Raw genomic sequence first — 23142 nt, 5'->3', positions numbered from 1 at the left:
CGCTCTATTTTTGTATAAAATGAATTCGGGGTAGAAGAAATAAACGACACATCCGGGAAAATGATTATTCGAGGAACGATAGATAGGGGTTTCATTGTATATCAGTTTGGCTTTTTGAAAATTTCCAAGAAATGAACTTTTAAATTTTTTTCTTACATTGAAAATTATATCTGATCTCATGGAATTTCTATTGATCTGATAGATGGTAATCACTGCCTTCGTTGACAAGACGTACGTTGTACATAATATAGATTATATTATTTATCTACGGCCGGTTGGAAAAGTACATTATAATTTTTAATTTACATTATACAAAAAAAATATTTAGTTGCATGTCCAATCAATATTTATTTATTTTTTTTACCCTGTTTTATTTGGTAAAATATCATTTGCTTATTTCAAATAATTTATTTATATATTTCCCAGTTATTTAACATTCTTTTCTTCTTCTTTTAAGGCTTCGCACCCTTGGGGAGTGTTTTAGCTGGTATCTTTTAACTTTTTTCAGTTCCTTTATATGTTTTTTTTTTATGATAGGTGTCTCAAAAGCGGCTTTATTTTGAAATTCAAATCATTTTCGTTGTGTCGAATATGGAATGCTGACATTTCACATTTGTCAACAACCTTTGAGGTTTAATTGACAAAATAATACAATCAAGCTATGCTTAGAAATTGTTAAAATTCATTGCCAAAATTTAGGAGACATTTTTCAGTCAGCATCTCTCTCTGCCTCGGCCTACTGTCGTGAATTTAAGAAATAAAATTCGAGGCTATAAGGTTTATTCAGAATTTTAAAAGAGTGGATTACACATTGGCAAAAAAAAGGATGAAAAGACACTGAATACAGTTAAAATGCCTTCTCTCGGATGAATGTGCGGAAAAAAAACACGATAGATGTTCAAATAGTGATATAAGGAAAAAATGCAGCCAAGATAAGCATTATCGATAAAATTAAGAAAGATACGTTGAGATGGTTTGGGGATGTGAATCGAATGAGTGAAGAAAAAATAGTAAAACAAATTTTTATGAGGTAAATATGGTTGGTAATAAAAGCATAGGAAGACTGAAGAAAACTTGACACGATCATGTATGTCAAATACTTGAAATCGGCCAGGTCAGGAGTCGAAATAATTGGCGGGTATGTATGAAGATGCATGAATGTGGCAGAGGCAAAGATTGTTTGCAAAGACAGATTAGTATGGCGTTCTATTTTTTCTTTCTACCCCTGCGGAGAAGCAGCATGATGGTTAGTTAGCTTTTTTTTATTTTAATAAATGAATGCCGGTTTTGTGACATCCTTCATAGTAAAAATTAAGAAAAGCAATTATTTTTTTTTATTTAATGCACTATTTTTTAAAGGATAGGATAGAGGATAGAAATTCACTTTTTTTTTGTTAACTATTTATTTTAGAACTGAGAATCAAGGCGCCTAATAATTTGGCCAGGGACAATTTATAAATATATAACATTATTAAAATATTATCATGTAATTTTTTTTTCTTTTTCATTTTTTTTTTACTAAAGAACTTAATTATTTATATTAGGAAATTATAGATATATTCTGTATTGCATAAATTATAATAAATTATATTATTGATATTCAAAGCATAAACTTTGTAATGAGACATTTTAAAATAATGCTGGTTATGTATGTATATATCGCTCACTCCTTTCAAGAACGTCATAAATCAAAATTTGTCAATTTTCAGTTGTGCACGTTTTCAGAATGCCCAGAAAATGTACTATATCCCAACAAAAGCGCTCACTCCTTTCAAGAACGTCATAAATCAAAATTTGTCAATTTTCAGTTGTGCACGTTTTCAGAATGCCCAGAAAATGTACTATATCCCAACAAAAGCGCTCACTCCTTTCAAGAACGTCATAAATCAAAATTTGTCAATTTTCAGTTGTGCACGTTTTCAGAATGCCCAGAAAATGTACTTTATCCCAGCAAAAGAGGCATATTTTTAACATAATATTTACCCGCTACAGGGCAGAAAGTGTTGTTTTTGCATTTTGAAGAAAAGGTATTGTTTAATATTTTTTTTAAATATACTAAATATTTTTCAAATGGAGAAAAAACATTCAGGTTTTACCTAAAAAGATCTGTTGCATAGTAAACAGTTCAATAAGTGGCTTGATATTCATTTTTAATACATTGTATTATATTTTCAAACTTAAAAAACGTTCTGAAAAATCTAGCTTTTTGATTTATGACATTCTTGAAAGGAGTGAGCGATATGGTAAGCACTTGCCAAGATTTTTATCTACCAAGTTCAAGCGGTTTGCCATACTCCGATGGGACAATTTCTTCACTTTTTTGTGTGTTCATAGGGTGATTAAAAAAAATTGAGTGGTAATCAATTATGTATATTATTCATTGATTTGGTATTAACTTTGTTATTTTAAAAATTAAACACTCGTATAATACCACTTACTGAGTTTTATTTCACTACACTCGACTAGTTTCGAAAGCTACAGTTCTTTTCATCAACGGGTGAAAACAAAAATTGTGCATTTGTTTAATTATCACCTGTTGATGAAAACAGCTGTAGTTTTCGAAACTAGTCGTGTGTAATGAAATGAATAAAATAAAGTGGTATTACACGAGTGTTTAATTTTAAAAATAATATATTATACATATTTTGGGTATGTCCGCTCACAAAACTGGGTTTGCTCACAAAACTGGGTTTCTCCGCTTAGGAGTTATTTTTACATTTTGACATGTCAACATAGATGAAGGAGAATATGGAAGTCTGGGGATCTTGGGTACATCTAAATAAATCTCTGCTTTATAAAAGCATTCTAAAACCAACTTTAAATGGCTCCTGTGAAGTCAAACATAAAGCGTCGTGAGATTTATGATATATGTATGAGTACCAAAAAATTTAGTAATGTGGTTGTCAATCATGGTTAGGATGATGAATGTTACACATGTGTAAAGTGACCACTTAACCAGTCTATAGCAGGTCATAAGCCCTGTAAATACCGAGGCTTTCATATTGTTTGTCATCTATATTTAGATGTTAAAATGTAATCAATTATTATTTAATTTGACTCTCATGAGAATTGAACCCGGGACCTTTTGTATTGTAACCAAAACCTAGTAACTAATCGCTACACTACGTGATATGTGAGTAGTGGTTGATAATGTTGCTTGCATGCTGGTGTAGTGATTGTCCCAACAAAATGGAAAAAGGTCTAGATTCACATGCTCATTATAAGCGCAAAAGCATGCTATTATTGAGAGATTGCTATTTTGTAGTGTGTGTATACGTACTCGCTAGAAATAAACATGCTCAAATATCAAAAAAATCGTAAAATTCTATATGGAAAAATCCTGAGATGAAGATCGGCAGAAAAATCAAAATTTACAAAACTTGTGTACGACCCATCATGACGTATGGGATCGAAAGTAGAGCGGACACCGTGGTCACAAATAACGCGCTTAGAGTGTCACAAATGAAGACTCTAAGAAGCATATCTGGCAAGAGTCTACGAGACAGAATAAGGAATGCCAGGATGAGAGAAATATGCGAGATCGAAGATGTCATTAGGTGGGGAAGGCAACGAAGGAGACAATGGTGTGCGCATGTGAGGAGAATGGAACCATCCAGACTCCCCCACATTGAATTGTATGGCTAACCCCAAGGTAGACGAATTCCGGGCAGACCACCAAAGAGATGGGTGGGTAGCTGGGAATCGACATCGCAGGAGGCTAATCCCTCTTAAAAACAGGCCACAGGCCTATACCAAGCAGAAGAAGAGAAGAAGAAGAAATATCGACAGTCGTTGTTATTTTAGAGCATGCTACCTGCAGCGCAGCAATGTCTGAACAGGTTTGCTTATGATTATACTAGTATCGATGTATGTAAATGAGTATGTTTATTTCAAGCAAATGTATACAGATATAGAGCGTACTCAAAGCATGCTTAATTAATGGCGTGTGTATCTGTACCTTAATTCTTAAAAATCGATCTCAGCGAGTGAGTTTACACTAACATAACAACAAAAATTGGTATTGTAAATTAGTTTATTCCACCCATACAAAAATGTGTGTTTTATAAAATTTTAGTGAAACTTCAATGTACAATGAAACTTTGTTATAGCGTCATTATTGTTTTTTTTTATTTATAAAATATAAATATATATGTATATGAAGACTGTTCAGTTTAACCAAATAACTTATTTTTTTTTTACAATGATTGTTTAAATTACTGACTTCATTCACCCCTTGCATTATTTTGCCTACGAAAAATGCTAAGCACCTTCAAAATATTCCCGTTCATCAGTTTGATAATAAATATCACAGTGAAAAACCGCTGATTTTTATTTTGAACCCTCAGAGAATTGAACCCTAGACATCCAGCACGTAACCAAACAAGCTAACCACTACATCACGCAGAAAGACTGATTTACATTATTGAAACTATTTAATTTGATAAGGATGAATGTTTGCAATGTTATCCTGATTTCCACAAAATCAAAAAAAGTGGCAAAAAATTCTCACTTATTTTAGATGTTGTTGTAAAGGGAATTATAAAAAAATGCATATTGGATTTCAAATTGATAAAATTTCGAGTGTAATATATTTCACTAAAACAGGTACATATCCAATATATCGCTCACTCCTTTCAAGAACGTCATAAATAAAAAATTGACAATTTTCAGTTTTGCATGTTTTCGGAATGCCCAGAGAATGTACTATATCCCAGCGAAAGAGGCATATTTTTAACTTAATATTTACCCGCTACAGGGCAAAAAGTGTTGTTTTTGCATTTTGAAGAAAAGGTATTGTTTAAATATATTTTTGAATATACTAAATACTTATCAAATGGAGAAAAAACCTTCAGGCTTTACCTAAAAAGATCTGTTGCACAGTAAAAAGTTTAGTAAGTGGCTTGATATTTATTTTTAAAACATTGTATTATATTTTTAAACTTTGAAAACATTCTCCTGAAAAATCAAGTTTTTGTTTTATGACGTTCTTGAAAGGAGTGAGCGATATGTATGTTGCCCTCTTTTTAGTATGCACTATCCAGGATAGTAGAATCTTAACCTGTCCCGGAGTGAGTTTCTGCGAACAAAACTGTACGGCTGTCCAAACTCAATACACAGTAAGGGAGTTTTTTTTTAAAAGGTTTTTTTTTGCATTTTTGGACTAAGTAGATGCTACTCAGTCCAAATATGCAAAAAAAACTTACTACAAAAAAAATGTCCCTTACTGTGTTTTAAATTTGGACAGCCGTGTATCTGGGGAGTGAGTTTTTTTGCTATGTTTTTTCCTTTTTTTCGATTTTATATCATTGCCGATGCTATTAGCAACATATTTTCTTGATTTTGTTTTATTTACACCAGTAAACATGATTTATCGAAACATCAATAATTTTGATATGTTTTGATATACATCACATGTCATAAATCATGTTTTGTATCAGCCTTACATTCAATTCAATTTATTCAACAAAAAAATTATATATACATAACAAACAATATTCAAGGTGTATATATTAAAAGTAAGCAAGAAGACTTAAAGGTGTAGAAGAATCCTGCTTCGGAAAACTCCTTCGGACACATGGAACAGATCAATATCCAACGTGATATTGTTACATGTACGGCCATACTCCCGGACAGGTTAAATTGATTTGCGGGGCGGTTTTTTGCTGTCGCAATCTGTTTACAGATATAAAAATTACAGGTATCACCCAAAATTGGGTGCTTTGCCAGTAAATTTAAAAAAATATAAAAATTAATTCACAAAAGAGTAAAGCAACTTCAACCAAATCTAAAAATATATTGACACTTAAAAAAAAACAAATGCATTTATGCTTCTGGTGGCGTATTTACTAATAAATCTTCACAGGTTTCTTGGTGAAAAATAGTATGGAATTCTGGATTCACAGGTGACCTATGACCTGTCATAGGCTGGTGCAACATTCACCGTTCTTGTCATGATTGATAACCGCACTACTCCATTTTTTGGAACTCCTACATATATTATTAATCTCATGACTTCACTAGAGACATCTATGGTTGGGTTGGGAAAGCTTTTATTTGCATGTATGCAAGATCCTAACCGGATTATTTTACATAGTGGGAAACACCGGAAAAGATGATTTTCAATTTTTTATGCAGCATATAAATTGACAAGATTATTTTATTTGCAACAGACTTCCATATTCTTCTTCATCTATGTTGAGATATCAAAAATGTAGAAATATTTACCAAGTGGAGATACCCAGATTTGCAAACAAGTATTTGGATACACTAAAAAATGTGAATAAAATAATCTGGTTAAGTTATAAGGTACATAAACCTAGACTTTCATATTCTTCTTCATCTATGTTGAGATGTCGAAAATGTAAAAATGACTTCCAAGTGGAGAAACCCAGATTTTGTGAACAAGGATCGGGACACACTCAAAAATGTTGTGAACCCTATCCGTTTCATCTCTAATATTAAATACAGAAAAAAACAGACTAAAAATATTGGCAATGATGACAGCGTGATTCTATAACTAGCATTATTTATTTATTTATTTATTTATTGAACGGCTGAAGCCTTTAAAGTAATACATATATAAAGTATCTAATACAAAAATAAAAAATACACTAATAGAGAAACAAAAAGTCTTGTAACAAATAGTCTTATAACATAAAATCATAATTAAAAAAATAAAATAACAAGTAGTAAGTACTAGTAAATACACGTCTCCTTCAAACACTATCGGTGAGCAGTAAGAGAGAGTGAAACACAACATTTAAATTTATCCATTATAACATGGAGAAGAAATGCTGAGAAAGTACAGATTTCAAGGAGGATAACAATATATCAAATAAATCTATACTTTCAAAAGCATTGGCTAACATGTGAAGCCGCGGAATCGGAGAGAACATGGCATAGTTTGCATTATGTACAAATACTGCGAATACAGATTTTCGCCTAGTACCTCTTTGGCGCGCGCTAAGCTTTATTTGGTTTAGGAGATCAGGGCTGTCCAAAAAATTGTTAATAATTTTATATAACAGAACCAGATCAGTGATTTCCCTTCTATCACTTAGATTTATCAATTTAAGCCGCTTCATTGTGCAATTATAATCTAACGCAACAATGATAAGCATTATCATGATTTTTTGTTACGCAATATTTGTGCAATGTTTGAATCTTGTTTTATGACCTGTATAATAATTTTAAAAGTGGGTTGCAATAATATAACTGCCCGATAAGACAAATTCGTAATTGTTACATGTTGAGATTTTTTTTCAGGGATAAAATGATGCATCGTAATTTTGTGTGGTTTTGTAGCGATTGTTTGCATGACTCCGACGCTTTCCTCTGATTTCCAACGTCAATTTGAGCTGTCTCCATTATTCAGCTATTAGCAATCTTGTATATATTTATTTGATCCCAGACACCATTACGTTTGAAATAGATGTATTTACAAGTTCTGTAAGTATTGCTATTTGCTGATGCAGTATTAAAACGTTTACTATAGTAAAACAGGCGTATTGGGTACACTCTTGACTGTGAAACTGACAATTGCAAAATGAGTTCGAGAAAGATTTATTTTCAATTGGTCTGAGTGTTTGTGATATATTATTCACATATACCTTCCCTCTGTCCGCCTCCGTAGTGTAATGGTCAGCAGGCTCGGCTACCGTTCTGGAGGTCCCAGGTTCGATTCCCAGGGGGGTCAAATAAATATTTTTATAAAAGTGATTTTATCACTCTAATATTTATTAAATATTACCCTGGACTGGTACCTGAAGCGGAGGGCTAATCACCTTTCCTTCGTGTGTTAACAATCAAGATAACACTGTGTTTATATAATGCAGTGCCCTATGCACCATTGGGGTGCGGATAAGGGTTTGTTTACCTTCCCTATCCTTACTAACCTACCTGCAGACAAGCCTCTAAAATAGAGGTTTTGCGGGTTATTTCTTTTTAAATAAGTAAGACTAATCGTGTCAAGATTAATCTGTGGGCAATTTTGTATACTTCAATATGTCATGGTTGAATTGCATTACAAAATAAAGGTCTAGATACACATGGTTATTATTACCACATAAGCATGCTATTATTGAGCATTAGCTAGAAATAAGCATGCTCATTTCTAGCATGTTCAAAAATCGTTTGTTGACAGAGATGTCATGGAACGACTTTGCTTATAAGCATGCTAGTATCAATGTATGTCCGCCTCCGTAGTGTAATGGTCAGCACGCTCGGCTACCGTTCTGGAGGTCCTGGGTTCGATTCCCAAGGGGGGTAAAATAAATATAAGTGATTTTTTCACTGTCATATTTATTCAATATTACCCTAGACTGGTACCTGAAGCGGAGGGCTGATCACCTTTCCTTCATGTGTAAACAATCAAGATAACACTGCGTTTATATGACGCAGTGCCCTATGCACCATTGGGGTGCGGATAAGGGTTTTATTATTTATTTATTAGTATCAATGTATGTAAACGAGTGTGCTTACTTCAAGCAAATGTATGCGTAACACATTGTTTGCGGGAAACGCTTAAAAGCTTCTTTTACATACTGTTGGTAGAGAGCCGGAGACGCTTATAAGCGTATATATTTGCTTACTTTTAGTACATTAGTATATGACCGTAATTAGGGTCGGGGCTGATAAAAAAAACTCTGGCAACAATGTGTTAAGAATGGCCATAAGCATGCCTAATTTGTAGCGTGTGTATCCTGTACCTTAGGGTGGAGACTGACCGGAGCATTTGGTCGTAACGTAACACGTTAGGATGCGAGCATTCAGGCAGTCAGTACAGCGAGCCGAGCGCTCCATCCATAGTTTCGGATGCTCGGTGATTACGATGTTACGATGAAATGCTCCGATCAGTCTCTACCTTTATTAAAACATTAACTAAACATAGTTTTAAAAAGGAAATAACCAACTATTTGGGAAAAATGTTATCTGTGTATAGAAGTGACGATAAACAGAATCACAAGTTTTATGGTTCCCTGGTATACTTATTTATTTTGAAATCTGTATAAAAATTTCTGTATTTACCTGATATGCCCCTCGTCTCCTATAGCTGCGATTCTTTATGTGCCTCATTAATGGTAAATAATAATAATAAAACCCTTATCCGCACCCCAATGGTGCATAGGGCACTGTGTCATATTAACACAGTGTTATCTTGATCGTTTACACATGAAGGAAAGGTGATCAGCCCTCCGCTTCAGGTACCAGTCCATGGGAATATTGAATAAATATTACAGGGAAAAAATCACTTATATTTATTTTACCCCCCTTGGGAATCGAACCCGGGACCTCCAGAACGGTAGCCGAGCGTGCTGACCATTACACTACAGAGGTGGACAAATTAAACATTAATGGTAAAAGTATAATAAAAGAGTTTAATTTTTGTTATTAATCTGTATAAAATTCGCATGATGCATGTATGTACTGAAATTAAACTGCGGTGGCTTCAATAGCGAATATGAGTAAACCTTATGAGTCAGATAAAGAATTAGACAAAATTGAGTTTATACTTATAATTCAAAGACTATTATTATTTTTTTGTTTTAAATAAAAGTAATATTGATATCTGAAAACTTAAATAAATAAAATACTTATTTTTTACCACTTATGTTTTATTTTATTACGACTAGTTTCGGAAACTATGCTTCCGACTACGGGTTGTAATATAAACTTATTCACTACTAGATTCTAGACCTACCACCAAGACAGGTCTTGAGAGTGAGCTATGACACAGAGGGAGGTCACAATAGACCTAATATGGTTGCTGTATCATAAGGGATGCAAGATTCCTTGACCTCATAATAAAATAAAAAATCTGTAGCTTCTGAAACTAGTCGTACCGATATAAAAAAGTAAAGTGTTAAAAAAACAAGCGCTTTTCTTATAATTTATTCATGTCTTACCACTAAGTGAATTCCGAAACAATAAATAATATAGTTTCTTGGAGTTTTTTTATTTACAATATTTTTATATGATTAATAAGCTCGCCAGTACAATAAGTTTAATAAATAAATATTCATCTGTAATGTGGAATAAAAATTTAAATATTAATAAAAAACTTATTTCTTTTTTTGGCTATTTGGTAGTGAAGTGATTAGCACGTTTGGCCACCTTGTCTGAGGTCCCGGTTTCGATTGCCATGAATTTGAAATAAATATCAGTTCTTGTATTTATTTTAAACTCCATGTCTTTCGATATTTATTTGATATTAAAATCCTTGACTGATATCTAAAGCCTTACCACCTTGCCTTCTCATAATCTTCCTTCTTCTTCTTCTAACCCTAATCCACACCCAATGGTGCATAGGGCACTGCATCGTATAGAAGCAGCATATCTTGATCGATAAATACACGAAGGAAAGGTGATCAATCTTCCGCTTCAGGTACCAGTCCGGGGTCATACTAAATAAATATTTAATTGAAAAATCACTAATATTTATTTTGACCCTCTTGGGAATCCAAGTCGAGACCTCCAGCATGGTAGCCTAGCGCGCCAACCACTATACTATAAAGGTGGCGTAGTCACAAGAGAATAACTAATCTATAATATCGTAAAAAGGAAGTAATAAATTAGATGCTCTTGCCAGTTTAATTTTCAAGAACCATGAAGCACTAACTTTGTGATCTTCCATTTTATAATTAATATGTAACTTTGTTTTAAAATCCCTATAAATTTATAGTGATTTTAAAACAAAGTTACATTTTAATTATGGAAGTTTTATGCTTTGCTTTGCTCTTATTTTTCTATGGCCATCAATGATTTGTCGACTAAAATAAGATATAATTTAAAGAAGGGTGGCGGTACCAAATTATACTTTTAACCTTAACGGATCAGTTACAGAATCGCAGCAATTTTATCTTTAGTTTAAATTAAAGTACGTGTTTATGAAATGTATCTTTTTTATTTGTCCGCCTCCGTAGTGTAATGGTCAGCATGCTCGGCTACCGTTCTGGAGGTCCCGGGTTCGATTCCCAGGGGGGTTTAATAAATATAAGTGATTTTTTCACTCTAATATTTATTCAATATTACACTGGACTGGTACCTGAAGTGGAGGGCTGATCACCTTTCCTTCATGTGTAAACGATCGAGATGACACTGCGTTTATATGAAGCAGTGCCCTATGCACCATAGGGGTGTGGTAAGGGTTTTATTATATTTTATTATCTTTTTTATTACAAATTATATAATGCTGATATTGTATGTTTTCTTTATAAGGGTATGCATTGCAAGGAATGGCGGTGCAGGGCTTTTAAATTGTTTGTATATAAGTATTTATTATTTCAGCATAATAATTTTTTGAAGCTATAATGCCATGATTATACTAGTAAAAAAATCTTCAGAGATATTGAGCTGTTAATTCCAAAAACTCCCTAAATGATTTTCAATGAATTATCTTTTTAAATAAAAAAAATTGACATCAACGTCAATATTGATAATATTAATAATTATCTGAGGGAAAGTAATAGGGAATAAATGTTTTTAACCCTTTGGACGTGTAAATCGACTATAGTCCATGGCTTTTACAAGTAAAAGTAAACTAAACAAATAAAAGGAATTTACAATGATTAAAGAAAACACTTCGTTTTTTACCACTTGAGTTTTATTATAGACTACATGTTTCAGAAGTTAAACTTCCATCATTCCCTCTCCTTATTTATAGAACAATTTTATATTTTAGTTTATACAGACCTGAATGATGGAAGTTTAACTTCTGAAACATGTAGTCTATAATAAAACTCAAGTGGTAAAAAATTAAGTGTTTTCTTTAATCATTGTAACATGTCTTACCACAAAGTTAATGCCGAAACAATAAATAAAATAAAAGGAATTTTATTGAATTTTTAATTTTTTTTGGAAAATTTGCTTTTTTTAATCAACTTTAATTTTTTTCTTAACGTATTAAAAGGGTTAAATTGTTTTTAGATTTAATATTGACGGATTTCAGTAATTTACGCTGGATAAAATAAAAAAATACAATTAAAGATACTAACTCCCTATAATGTTCTCTCCGATAACGCAGTACCTATCCCAACGTTATATGGAGGGTTTACAGCCATCTATGTTGAATGGATTGCATATTCTTCTTCTATGTTGAGATATCGAAAAAATGTAACAATAACTCCCAAGTGGGGATAATCCAAATTCATGAACAAGTATTTGGACACACTCAAAATATTTTTAGAAAATTGTGTAATATATTTTTTCTATGATCTATGACATCTATCCGTACCCAATCAGTGTATAAGGAATCACATTGGATTGATACGGTGTTATCTTGATCATTATTATATGAAGGCGGACTGATAGTACTGAAGAGAGAATAATATATGTATGGAGGGATATAGATAATGTAAGCAAAGGAGCTTAGTGTAAAGGACATTACTATTTAGGAAAGGAAATGGAGAGGATTCCCTCTATTTCTATTATTTAAAAAAACTAGATTAGTAACAATAGCCCGGGCACTCGGAGTTGCATACCCATACTTGAACTAGCTTGTGGCGCTGCTGATTTGAAATTGACAGCTTCATATCTTCTACATTCTTTTATTTTATTTACCTTTTTGTATGTTAATCATTTTAATTTATATGGTCCCAATGTCGTATACCCCGGTGATTCACAAAATATAAATAATTAGAAGCTCTAGGCCTGTTTATAATGGCGGAGGTACCGCTCCCCTCTGAGCGCTGAAGGGATCTTCTAGGGGGTGCCAGAGGCCCTAGGATACTAAAGGGCAACATATTTATTATACACCTTCCAATCTGAAATGTCTTCCCTTGAGGGAAGCGATGAAAATGTTTGATAGGGGGCGTTACCTAAAATCTCGGGAACCTGCCCTCTACGCCATTGAATCTACAATAAAAGATTAATGTTTGCGTTAAAAGACGGCTGACAAATTGATATTCCTTATAAAGTTATTATTTATAAAAGCGTATATAAAATGAAGTACAAATTTTATTTGTTATTGTCATATAGTTTCTATGAAGATTCATAATCCAAGCAAATAAATCTATAATGTTATATATTTTATACATTTTTGTGTCTCGGATCGAATAAAGAAAATGCACAACTATCCATGAATGTTTCATTTACCTTAACACTTAAACGCCAATACTAAAATTTGTCAATTTTGAAATTCACAAAAAAAAACTTTTTGGTAATTTATATATTTTAACCCTTTCCGGTCCCCCAAGCATAAAAAAAAATAATCTAGGTAGACAGTTACATTTCAATTGGAAAAATCTTTTGTCCTCTGCTCCACATACTGTTGTAATAGATACGAGTAACAAAAATGTAAGGAATTTAAATAAATAATACTAATGATGAAAAATATGTCAAATAACATCCGATATGGGACCTAAGAGGAAAAAATCAAAGTCGAATGAGATTCGACATTGGACCAGTAAGGGTTCATACCCGACTATGGTAAAATGTACGACAATAAGAAAAACTCCCATTTTACCATTTAAAAATAAGTGCAACATGTTTTCTAGATTTTTGGTAATAGTCCAACGACCAAAGTAAAAAATGTTGAACAATAAAAGATGTGGAATAAAAAGCAATATTTGTAACATTAATTTATTAAGCAGTCAAAGAAGAATAATATATTATAATAAACTGAAATAATAAAACAATACTTTGTAACAACGTAACTTAGTCGATAACAAATTGGACAAATTAATATCTTGCGCAAAATAAAAAGACCCAAAGTCTCCGTTTTCAGCATCCACCCGGTAATTCGTTACACAAGTCCGGACGAGCGTCGTCACTCGCGACCCAGTCACCTGAGCTCTCCCCGAGGTTTGTCATGAAGTAGTCCCTGCACTAGACAGTACGCTTCCCGGACATCACCTCTTCCTGGTTCCCTTGACGAAGCAGTGCTTCCATCTAGCGCAGAACTCCTGGATGCACTCAACGGTGACGCCGGCAGTCTGGGCCAGTCCGGAGTAACTAAAGTCCTTCTGCTCCGCGTATGTGGAATGCTCGTACCCCGTCAACAGAACAACCACGATATTATCCTTCTTACCCTCATCCTCAACATTCTCCCGGACATCTCCAGACCCGTTGAAATGGCCATTGACCCCCTCAGATGTCTCCTTGGACAGAAAGAAGTGACAGAACTCGATGATTTGTATGAAGTTTTGCACGTCGCGATGCATTTTTTTAGGATACTTGACGCACGGGAGGGGGGCGGTTTCCGAAGGGCGTTGGGTGCGGATGAAGCGAGACCCGTTGCGCAGCTGCAGCTCCAGCCAGCGGATGGCGCTCCTAGCTGCCGCAGACTCTTTCTTCAGGGCGTCCATAGTCTGCAAAACTGAAATTAAAAATAACATGAGCATATTTACCATGTCCGCCTCCGTAGTGTAATGGTCAGCACGCTTGGCTACCGTTCTGGAGGTCCCGGGTTCGATTCCCAGGGGGGGAACAAATAAATATAGGTGATTTTTGCACTCAAATATTTATTCAATATTACCCTGGACTGGTACCTGAAGTGGAGGGCTGATCACCTTTCCTTCATGTGTTAACGATCAAGATAACACTGCGTTTACATGATTCAGTGCCTTATGCACCATTGGGGTGCGGGTTAGGGTTTTTAAAAAAAAAATTGCATTAATAGACATCCGACGGGAACGGTATTGCCACCTGTTCAGTCAATTGATGCTTAAGGACGGGAAGGGTATTTATACCTTCTGCGCCGGCCTCATTTCAAAGGCGGAAAAGAAGGAATTATGCAATATTTTAATATAAATATAATATACCAATGTCTTTGTTAAGGTCTTCACTATATGTACATAATTCGCTCACTCCTTTCAAGAACGTCATAAATAAAAAATCGTCAATTTTCAGTTGTGCATGTTTTCGGAATGCCCAGAAAATGTACTATATCCCAGCAAAAGCGACATATTTTTAACTTAATCTTAATGTTAACTTAACTTAATTTACCAAGTAAAGCCTAAATATAAAATGGATAGACCACAAACTTACTGCCGAATCAATTAATAGTTATTTTTTCATTCATAATTTCATGTTGAATCTCAGGTGATTTTTTTTCTTTCATTTTTCCAGTCATTTTCAGATTATCTAAGTGTTGGGACCAAAATATTGTAAAATTTAAAAAATTCTGTTGTTCAGGATAAAAAACCTTCACTATTAGTTTTACGTGCGAATGAATTAATAGTTATTTATTGTAACTGCAGACAGTTGGTAGAATTCCATATTGAATTGTTGGGTAATATATCCAAAATAAAACAAGGTTTGATGGATAGAATTCTACATTTATTTATGTATATGTTAATACGTGACGTGTTTCGTCTTCTTAGGACATTATCAAACACTAGTGTTTTATTTTGGATATATTACCCAACAATTCGAATTTATAGCGTCATAAAATATTACCTATAGTGGGTATTAGGACGATGACCTTCCTGGAGGCCACCAGCTGCTTGACGAAGAAGGTCTGCTGGCAGAGAGCCTCTGTGTCCAGCACCAGGTAGGCCGGCAGCTGCGGCTTCCTCTTGGCGCTGACCTCGCTCTCCAGCGCGCGCACCTGCTCCGACAGCCACAGGCGGCCCAGGCTCTTCATCAGGGAGCCTCCCGACGCGTTCTGCTTCGCCGACACCTCTTCAGACACCGACTTTGGCTTGTAGGTTTTCTGGAAAGGGGATAAACAATACAGTTAATAGGAAGAAAGACCACATTGTATGTATGTGGCTACTTGGCTGTTCTCTTATCAACTGATGTAATCTCTACACTAGAGGTAAAAAAATTTAAAAACATTTATTTAATTTGGCGACATCTTTCCATATCTTAACACATTGTCGTTGGGACACGGCATTTGCCGTTTTTCGCAGACTGTCAGTTAACTGTGGGACACGGCAAATACCGTTTTTGTCGACTGTCGGTTATCGGCGGGAAACGGCATATACGGGTTTGTTATCAGCGTAAAATAAAACGTGTTGAAGGGTAATCTGCTACCTGGGTGCTAGGCGACAGTCTGTCGACGTTATTTGAGATGCCTTGTCCAGATTGGCTAGTGTGCCGCTGGTAAAGGCGTCACCAGAAATCTAGAGTTTATATGCGATCTCAATCTCCAGTTTAGTTTGAGTCATTTCACGTATTGGACTATTTTTCATACCGCTCGCACAGTTTTGTTTACTGTTTGGAATTTTAATCTTTGAATACATTAGCATTGTATAGGGAATGATACCTCAGAGGGGAAGATTATTTTTTAAGAGTTTATAATGCTTTTAAAATTGTGAAATACCCATGACATTTCACATAAAACAAAGTTTGTGTGATGTCATTGTAATGACACTGTCACAGAAAACCCATGAAATAAAACATGGATAATTTTTATATAAATCATGTTTACTGGTTCAAATATTTTTTTTGAAATCTGGTGCTTGTAGCATTGACTATGATATAAAAAAAAAATTATTGAAACATTTTTACTCCCAGAAAACAGTTTTGTCCGCAGAAACTCACTCCCGGATAGGCTTATCTCACTACTACAAATAGAGAATATTTCCAAAAAATCGGCTTTCGTTTATTGCTCATGAAAATTTAAGCAAATACATATGTATTTAGTTTCATAGCATCAGCCTCAAAGATCTTAATAATGATTAATTAAATATCAATTCAACAGGCTTCATATTTTTATGTATTCAGGTAGGATACAAGAACCAAATCTCTTCTTCTCAGAAATGAAGACTTTACGATGCATAACCAGAAACACATTAACTCTTACCACTCTGTAGGCCAGACATTCTGGCCCGTATGATTCTAGTAGGCAGCTCCGTGGGTCACAATGTCTGGCCCACAGCAGGTATAACTTTAATCACTGATTTCTCTATCACCCAAGTATATTTTACCAAAAAATATTTCAGATAAATACAGTTAATCTTATTCTCAATATTATTAATATTTAAAGCATTTACTTTGTGGTTAGTCATTTTTACTTATTTATTTTTTTACAAAAATGTTAATAAAATTAGTATATAACCACTCACCGAGATTTTTACGTCTACCGGTTTCGAGACGTACCCGTCTCTTCGTCAGGACAATCACTAACACAGCATGCAAACAATACTACCCTTCACCACCATAGCACCATTTACACACTCAAAACTACACAAATTGTCTAACACATGCGATTTTTGGTCGACCCGAAGACCAGTGCATGTTGGTCTTCGGGTCGACCAAAAATCGCATGTGTTAGACAATTTGTGTAGTTTTGAGTGTGTAAATGGTGCTATGGTGGTGAAGGGTAGTATTGTTTGCATGCTGTGTTAGTGATTGTCCTGACGAAGAGACGGGTACGTCTCGAAACCGGTAGACGTAAAAATCTCGGTGAGTGGTTATATACTAATTTTATTAACATTTTTGTAAAAAAATAAATAAGTACAGTTAATCTTAATTAACATGGTCATACGAATTGCCAGACAGAGTGTCCCAAAATTAGGGAACCAAAATATTTATTTTAATGGTAGAAAACCGTCGCATTTTTGATGAGTGGAAAGGGTTAAGAGACTAAATAAGGAACACGGAAATTGGGAAAACCTGTAGTACGACGGATATAGTCAGATGGGGAAGGCAGCAAAGACTAACTAACTAACCATCACGCCGCTTCTCCGTAGGGGTAGGCAGAGAGAATAGAACGCCACACCACTCTGTCTTTGCAAACATTCTTCGCCTCTTCCACGTTCATGCATCTCCTCATACATACCCGCCGATTGTTACGACTCCTAACCTGACCACTTTCATGTATTTGGTATACCTGATCGTGCCATGTTTTTCTCGGTCTTCCTCTGCTTCTTTTCCCAATTACATTCGCCTCATAAATTTGTTTTACCGTTCTTTCCTCACTCATTCGTTCTGCATGTCCAAACCATCTCAACATACCTTTCTTAATTTTATCGATAATGCTTATCTCACCTTTGCATTCCTTCCTTATTTCACTATTCGAACATCTATCATACATCGTTCTGTCGCACATTCTTCTGAGAGATCGCATTTCGACTGCATTCAGGCAGCAAAGACGATTCTAGAATGCACATGTCACATGCGAGTGCAGAAAATAGACTGGCTTAAATTCCTCTTTAAGAGAACCCAGACGGAAAAAGACCACCTGGAAGACCTCCAAAGCGATGGCGTGACAGCTGGCAGTCCAGGTAAGAAGAGACAGATAATGGAACAGACAGATCCGAGGATCTATAAAAAGGAAGAAGACGAAGCAGGGTAGGATACGTGTACGGGGTTCCAAGCATAAATGAATAACTGACCTGATTTTTAAAGTGATGACTGTCTTTTGTGAATTTCCCGTGTTTCTTAAAGTTAGGGTTTTTCTTGCTGGATGGCTTCTTCAATAAATACAGCTTCAATCTCTTATTGTAAACAATTCCTACGTTCAACTTGACTATGAAAATTCCAAAATCTAAGAACTTCAGAAGGCGGATAGCGTTTGCTTCGTTGGTGGGCAGATCGGCATTCTGATTGCCCCATTCCAAACCCTCTACGCCTTTCTCCAATATCTCTAGGTTCCGCACCTCGTAGTCTTCCACTAGCGGGATCTTTCTGTATGTGTACTTGTAGGCGTAGAATAGTTCGTGGAAGGGTTTCAAGCAAGGGTGGTACTGGTTAGCGGTGGAGTAGTGGTTCTTGAGCAGTTTGGGGAATATTTGGCGATGGACGGTGTTGAGAATATCCACCATGGTCTGGAACATGCCTTGGCCGCTCGGGCCGCAAGAAACGATCAAATCCACTTCGTCGTGAAGCCAATTCAGAAGTAAACGTAAGGCCATCAGGATATTATCATTATCTAAGAATTCTTTTAAAGCTTTCTCGTCAAACTCCTTGGTGACATTTTCATCAGCGGCAGTTTCGGGTTCTGAGGGTTTCTCTTCAGTCTCCGGAGGCGTCTTATCTTCAGGTACATTTTCGTCTTTACCGTGTAAATCGCTGTGACTAGATTCCACACTGCTTTTATCGTTTTTAGACAGAGAACCTTCTTTAGAGTCGGCTCGTTCGTCGCCCGACGTCGAGACGGAGGAATAGGAGTTCACGCTCGCCGCGTCGTCATCATCCGAAGTCGAGGAGTCATCGTCGGAATTCTTCACTTCGATATCGCTCTCGTCCGACAAGTCCTCGGATTCGATCTTATCCGAGCTGTCCAAAGAGTCCCTGCGCCTTCGTCTCCTCAATTTTTGCAATGTGGAAGACTTTTTAGATTTGGTTTTCGTACCCTTCGAAGGCAGGTCTCCGTTGAAAGCGTTCAGTTTGTCATTCTGGTCATCGGAAATAATTTCTAAAGAGACATTTTCCAAATCTCGAGCGAGATTAGCATCTAATCGGGGGTTAAGGTTGACCTTTTCTCCGATTTCTTTCACCGAGGGAAGTCGTTTGGTAGGATGGGATTCGTGGTAACCGTTCTCGATGGAACCTTTTTCCTCGGGGAACCTCTGCTTCCTCACCTTCTCTTTGTAATTCTCTATGACCTCCGAGGGGTCGGTGATCTCGAACCCTATGTCGATGAGATCACTCTGCAGCTTCTGCAAGAGCTGCGATAGCACCGCGAAAGTGAACGCTTTCAGAGGGAACAGATGGGACGAATTCTCCTTGTGGAGCTTGCGTACACAAAGCAAGATGATGATAACAAATTTGTTGATAAGTTTAGGGTTTAGGTATTCCGGGGTGATCTCGTTCTGTAGTACATATTTGGCGTATTCCTCGAAGCAGGTCGTCCGGTCGAGGGTGACGAGGGGACGGAATTGGAGACATTCCTTCAGATCGTACAGGGCTCCGGCGCACATGTCGTTGAAATCGGGAAGTTCCTTCTCGAAGAACCAGCAGTCCACCAGAGCTAGAAATTTGCAAATAAGTAGTTTTACAGATTCCTGTTGGTCGATGACGTCGGGGTTTTTGGGGGCGCTGGCTTCGAGCTGTTTGGAATTTTTATCGAAGATTCTTATTAGGTTTCCTTCGCAACCCTCGAAGGGAGATCTGCGAGACATGCAGATGATGTAGTAGCGCACGGAGTCCAGGTGGTAGTTCTTGCCGGTGTAGAGGGTGCCCAGCTGGTTGTACGGGGCGCCGGCGTCGGGGTCCAAGGCGGCCGCCTGGCTGTAGTACCGGAAGGCCATGGTCGGGTCCCACAGCTCCTCGTACTCGGTCTTGTACCGGCAGAGGTCGCCCAGGTAGATGAGGCAGGACTGCACGAAGGACTCGCCCCAGGCTCTCAGCTCCCGGGATGTATCGGGGGGGCGCTGGCCGTCGGCGCACATGTGGGGGTAGTCCAGGAGTCGGTCCGCGCGCGCGCCGAAGTCGCTCTGCGCCAGGAAGAGCAGGTGGTGGTAGTGGCCGACGCCGGCCTCGAGGTGCGCTAGCAGCAGGGGCTCGCGGGCGGCGCCGGGCGCGCGCAGACGCTTGGCCGCGGCCACCGCCTCGTAGTAGCCCTTCCTCCACAACAGTTCCTGGGCCTTCCGGCCGTACAGCAGGGGGTCGGCCAGGATGAGCTTCTGGCAGTTGTCGCGGAGCTTCTGGCGCTGCACCTCGAGGGCGGGGATGAACAGGTCCGCCACGCAGCCGGCGCGAGCCGTGCCCTCGTCCACCCTCCGGGCAGCCTCGCTGATGTACCTGTGACAGAAACCAATATCATTTAACCTTCTTAACACGTTGTCTGCGGGAAACGCTTAAAAGCGTCTTTTACATAGTGTTGGTAGAGAGAGTTCTATTTGCTTACTTTTGGTAGGGCGTGAGAGACGCCAAAAAACATTGTACAGATGGGAATTGGGTATGCGGTGTTACTTGTGATTACTATACTGAGGGTCGGGCAGCAGACTGTCCCGAGTACAATCAGGGTTGATAAAAAAAACGCCCAACAAAAATGTGGACAAAACAGACAATTTGATCGAACATAAATTGTGCAGATGGTTAGTTTGACATTTTTTAACAATACAGTTAATATTTGTCTTCTTCCTCTTCTTCGTATGTCATGTCAGCTCCCCCCGACGTTGACTATCATTTAAGAGTAACTATCCTTGTGTCGGGCAACTCCAAACAGCGCCTCGACAGTTCTGATCCCCGTCCAATCTCGTGTATTCTGGAGCCAGAAGATCTGTGTTTTGCCCACACCTCCTCGACCCTCTATTTTACCTCTTATTGCGTAAATTAATTACATTCAAAATATAGATTTACAATAATAATAGAGTACAGTTTAAATCCCTGCATATATTTTAATTGTCTTGTAATTAGCGGTGTTCCTAGTACACGTCAATCTCTTTGTAGCGAATACCGAATTAACGAAATTTCCAGTATTACGAATCTGCAATTCGTCCCCGGAAAACTTCCATATAAAATGTACTGAACGAAAATTCCATGTAGCGAAGCCGATCTCAAAATAACCAACTTTTTTTTCAAAATTTTAAAATGATGTTATAATTCATTTTAAATCATTGAGAAATCCAAAAGAAGATTTCCGATTTTTTTTATAGAAAATTAAAACCTATTTGAACTTGCTTTTTAATTCACTTTTCTTTCATTGATAATAAATTTCTTTTTTCCAATAAAGCCTCAGTTTGAAAATCATAGTTTCATTTCTGGTGTCCTGTAGTAGGTAGGTACCTATATTGGATTGATCACTGGCCGGAATATTGGGTGTAGTGTAACAGTAATGACTAATTTTAATTTTCTAATAAGAGTGGGTATAATATAGCGATAAAATAAATTTAAAATGTGTCATATTTTGCAAAAATAAATTGCCAAAGTCATCAATAAACAAATTCATTATCTCTATCACAAGGAAATATTACATGGCAATAAATTTAATGGAATTGCAAAGTTCTTGCATAAAAAAATAAGAACAATATCAGATATAGAGAATGTACAAAAGTATTGTTGTAATCACTGTGAAGGCCCGTATAGGTTATGTCAAAAGGTTAGGATGACTTCTGAGAAACTAAAAATTCCAATCCAAGAAATTATTTCTGGACTTTTCAAGCTTGTCACAGGAAGAAAAATAGTCTTTTTTTAGTTAGTTATTTATTTTTTTGTAAATGTACTAGAAAATATACAGGAATCTGCTAAGCAAAAGATAACAGAAATTGGAATGTCGAGAGTTGGGTTGAGATATTACCGATACAGCTTCCTGGTGAGAGCATTGCGCTCAGTAGCATCGCCATCCGACGTCTGATTAAGACTTTTCTTCATTTTTCAAGTCATTTTCTGGGAAACACATGTCAAGACTTCGACATTACATTGCCAACATTGTGTGGGTCGGCAATTATCAAAGAATAGGTATTCATCTCCGAAACTTTCGATACTAATATCACCGACAAGCGAAATACCATAACAATTTCGAATTACTATTGCACATGCAAATCATAAAAACATTTTACGTCAATTTCCGTCCCGAAAATTATTGTGAAACAGTCAACGACTACACGACGTGACGGGAAAATAGTATGACTCAAAAAGTGATATCGGTAAAACAGAGAACTACTTTCATTGGGCAACTGTTTTTAATCGTTAATAGATGTCTCTAGCGGCTACAATTTCTAATAAATTTCTAATAAACTAATATCTTGTTGAGAACTTTATGTAACTTTCTAATAATGAACAATCACTCCACTCTTCTTCGAAAAGAATATTTTTCTAAATATTCAAAGCATTAACAGTGTTGTCAGATTTTCAACAAAATGTTATAACCACAGTCATAACCACACACTCACTAAGATTTTTGTCTGCCTTTTTCCCTTCGTCAGGACAATCACCGCACTTATTTTTATACTTAGGTGAAATTAAATAAATATCAGAGTAAAAAATCAATTATTTTTGTGAACTTCATGGACATCGGACCCGGGACCTCCAGCATGGTAGCCAAACACGCTAACGCATCTTGGACGAATTAGTTGGTAAACGTCTCACATTTCGATCAGCTACAATAAATGCCATGGGTAAAATGATCTAACTAACTCGTGACCAGCACACTAAATTTGACGACTGTGCCTTTGCTGTTGCGGACTGATGGCATGAACTGCTCTTCCGCCAACATTGAGGGTTAGAAAAAACTAAAAACCTAATTGATCATTTTCCTTAAATTTTCCCCTTTAATGAATCATAGATTTATATTTTACAGTTTATGTAAGG

General features: G+C 36.4%; 1 protein-coding gene across 1 annotated transcript; it reads right to left on the bottom strand.

The window, feature by feature from the left end:
- Positions 1 to 13564: 13564 nt before the first annotated feature.
- Smg5 (Smg5 nonsense mediated mRNA decay factor) lies at positions 13565 to 22464 on the bottom strand. The gene is made up of 4 exons (XM_088261016.1): positions 22130 to 22464; positions 18282 to 20631; positions 15397 to 15652; positions 13565 to 14314 (listed from the first exon to the last, which is right to left on the bottom strand). Exons 1-4 carry the CDS (start codon positions 22201 to 22203, stop codon positions 13848 to 13850), a joined length of 3147 nt encoding a protein of 1048 aa, XP_088117142.1. The 5' UTR covers positions 22204 to 22464; the 3' UTR covers positions 13565 to 13847.
- Positions 22465 to 23142: the final 678 nt, after the last annotated feature.

This window comes from Brachycentrus maculatus, unplaced genomic scaffold, assembly GCF_059751285.1.
Source record: "Brachycentrus maculatus isolate JH-2025_06_01 unplaced genomic scaffold, ASM5975128v1 h1tg000147l, whole genome shotgun sequence".
NCBI classification, from domain to species: domain Eukaryota; kingdom Metazoa; phylum Arthropoda; class Insecta; order Trichoptera; family Brachycentridae; genus Brachycentrus; species Brachycentrus maculatus.
This window is presented reverse-complemented; position numbering and strand designations above follow the sequence as displayed.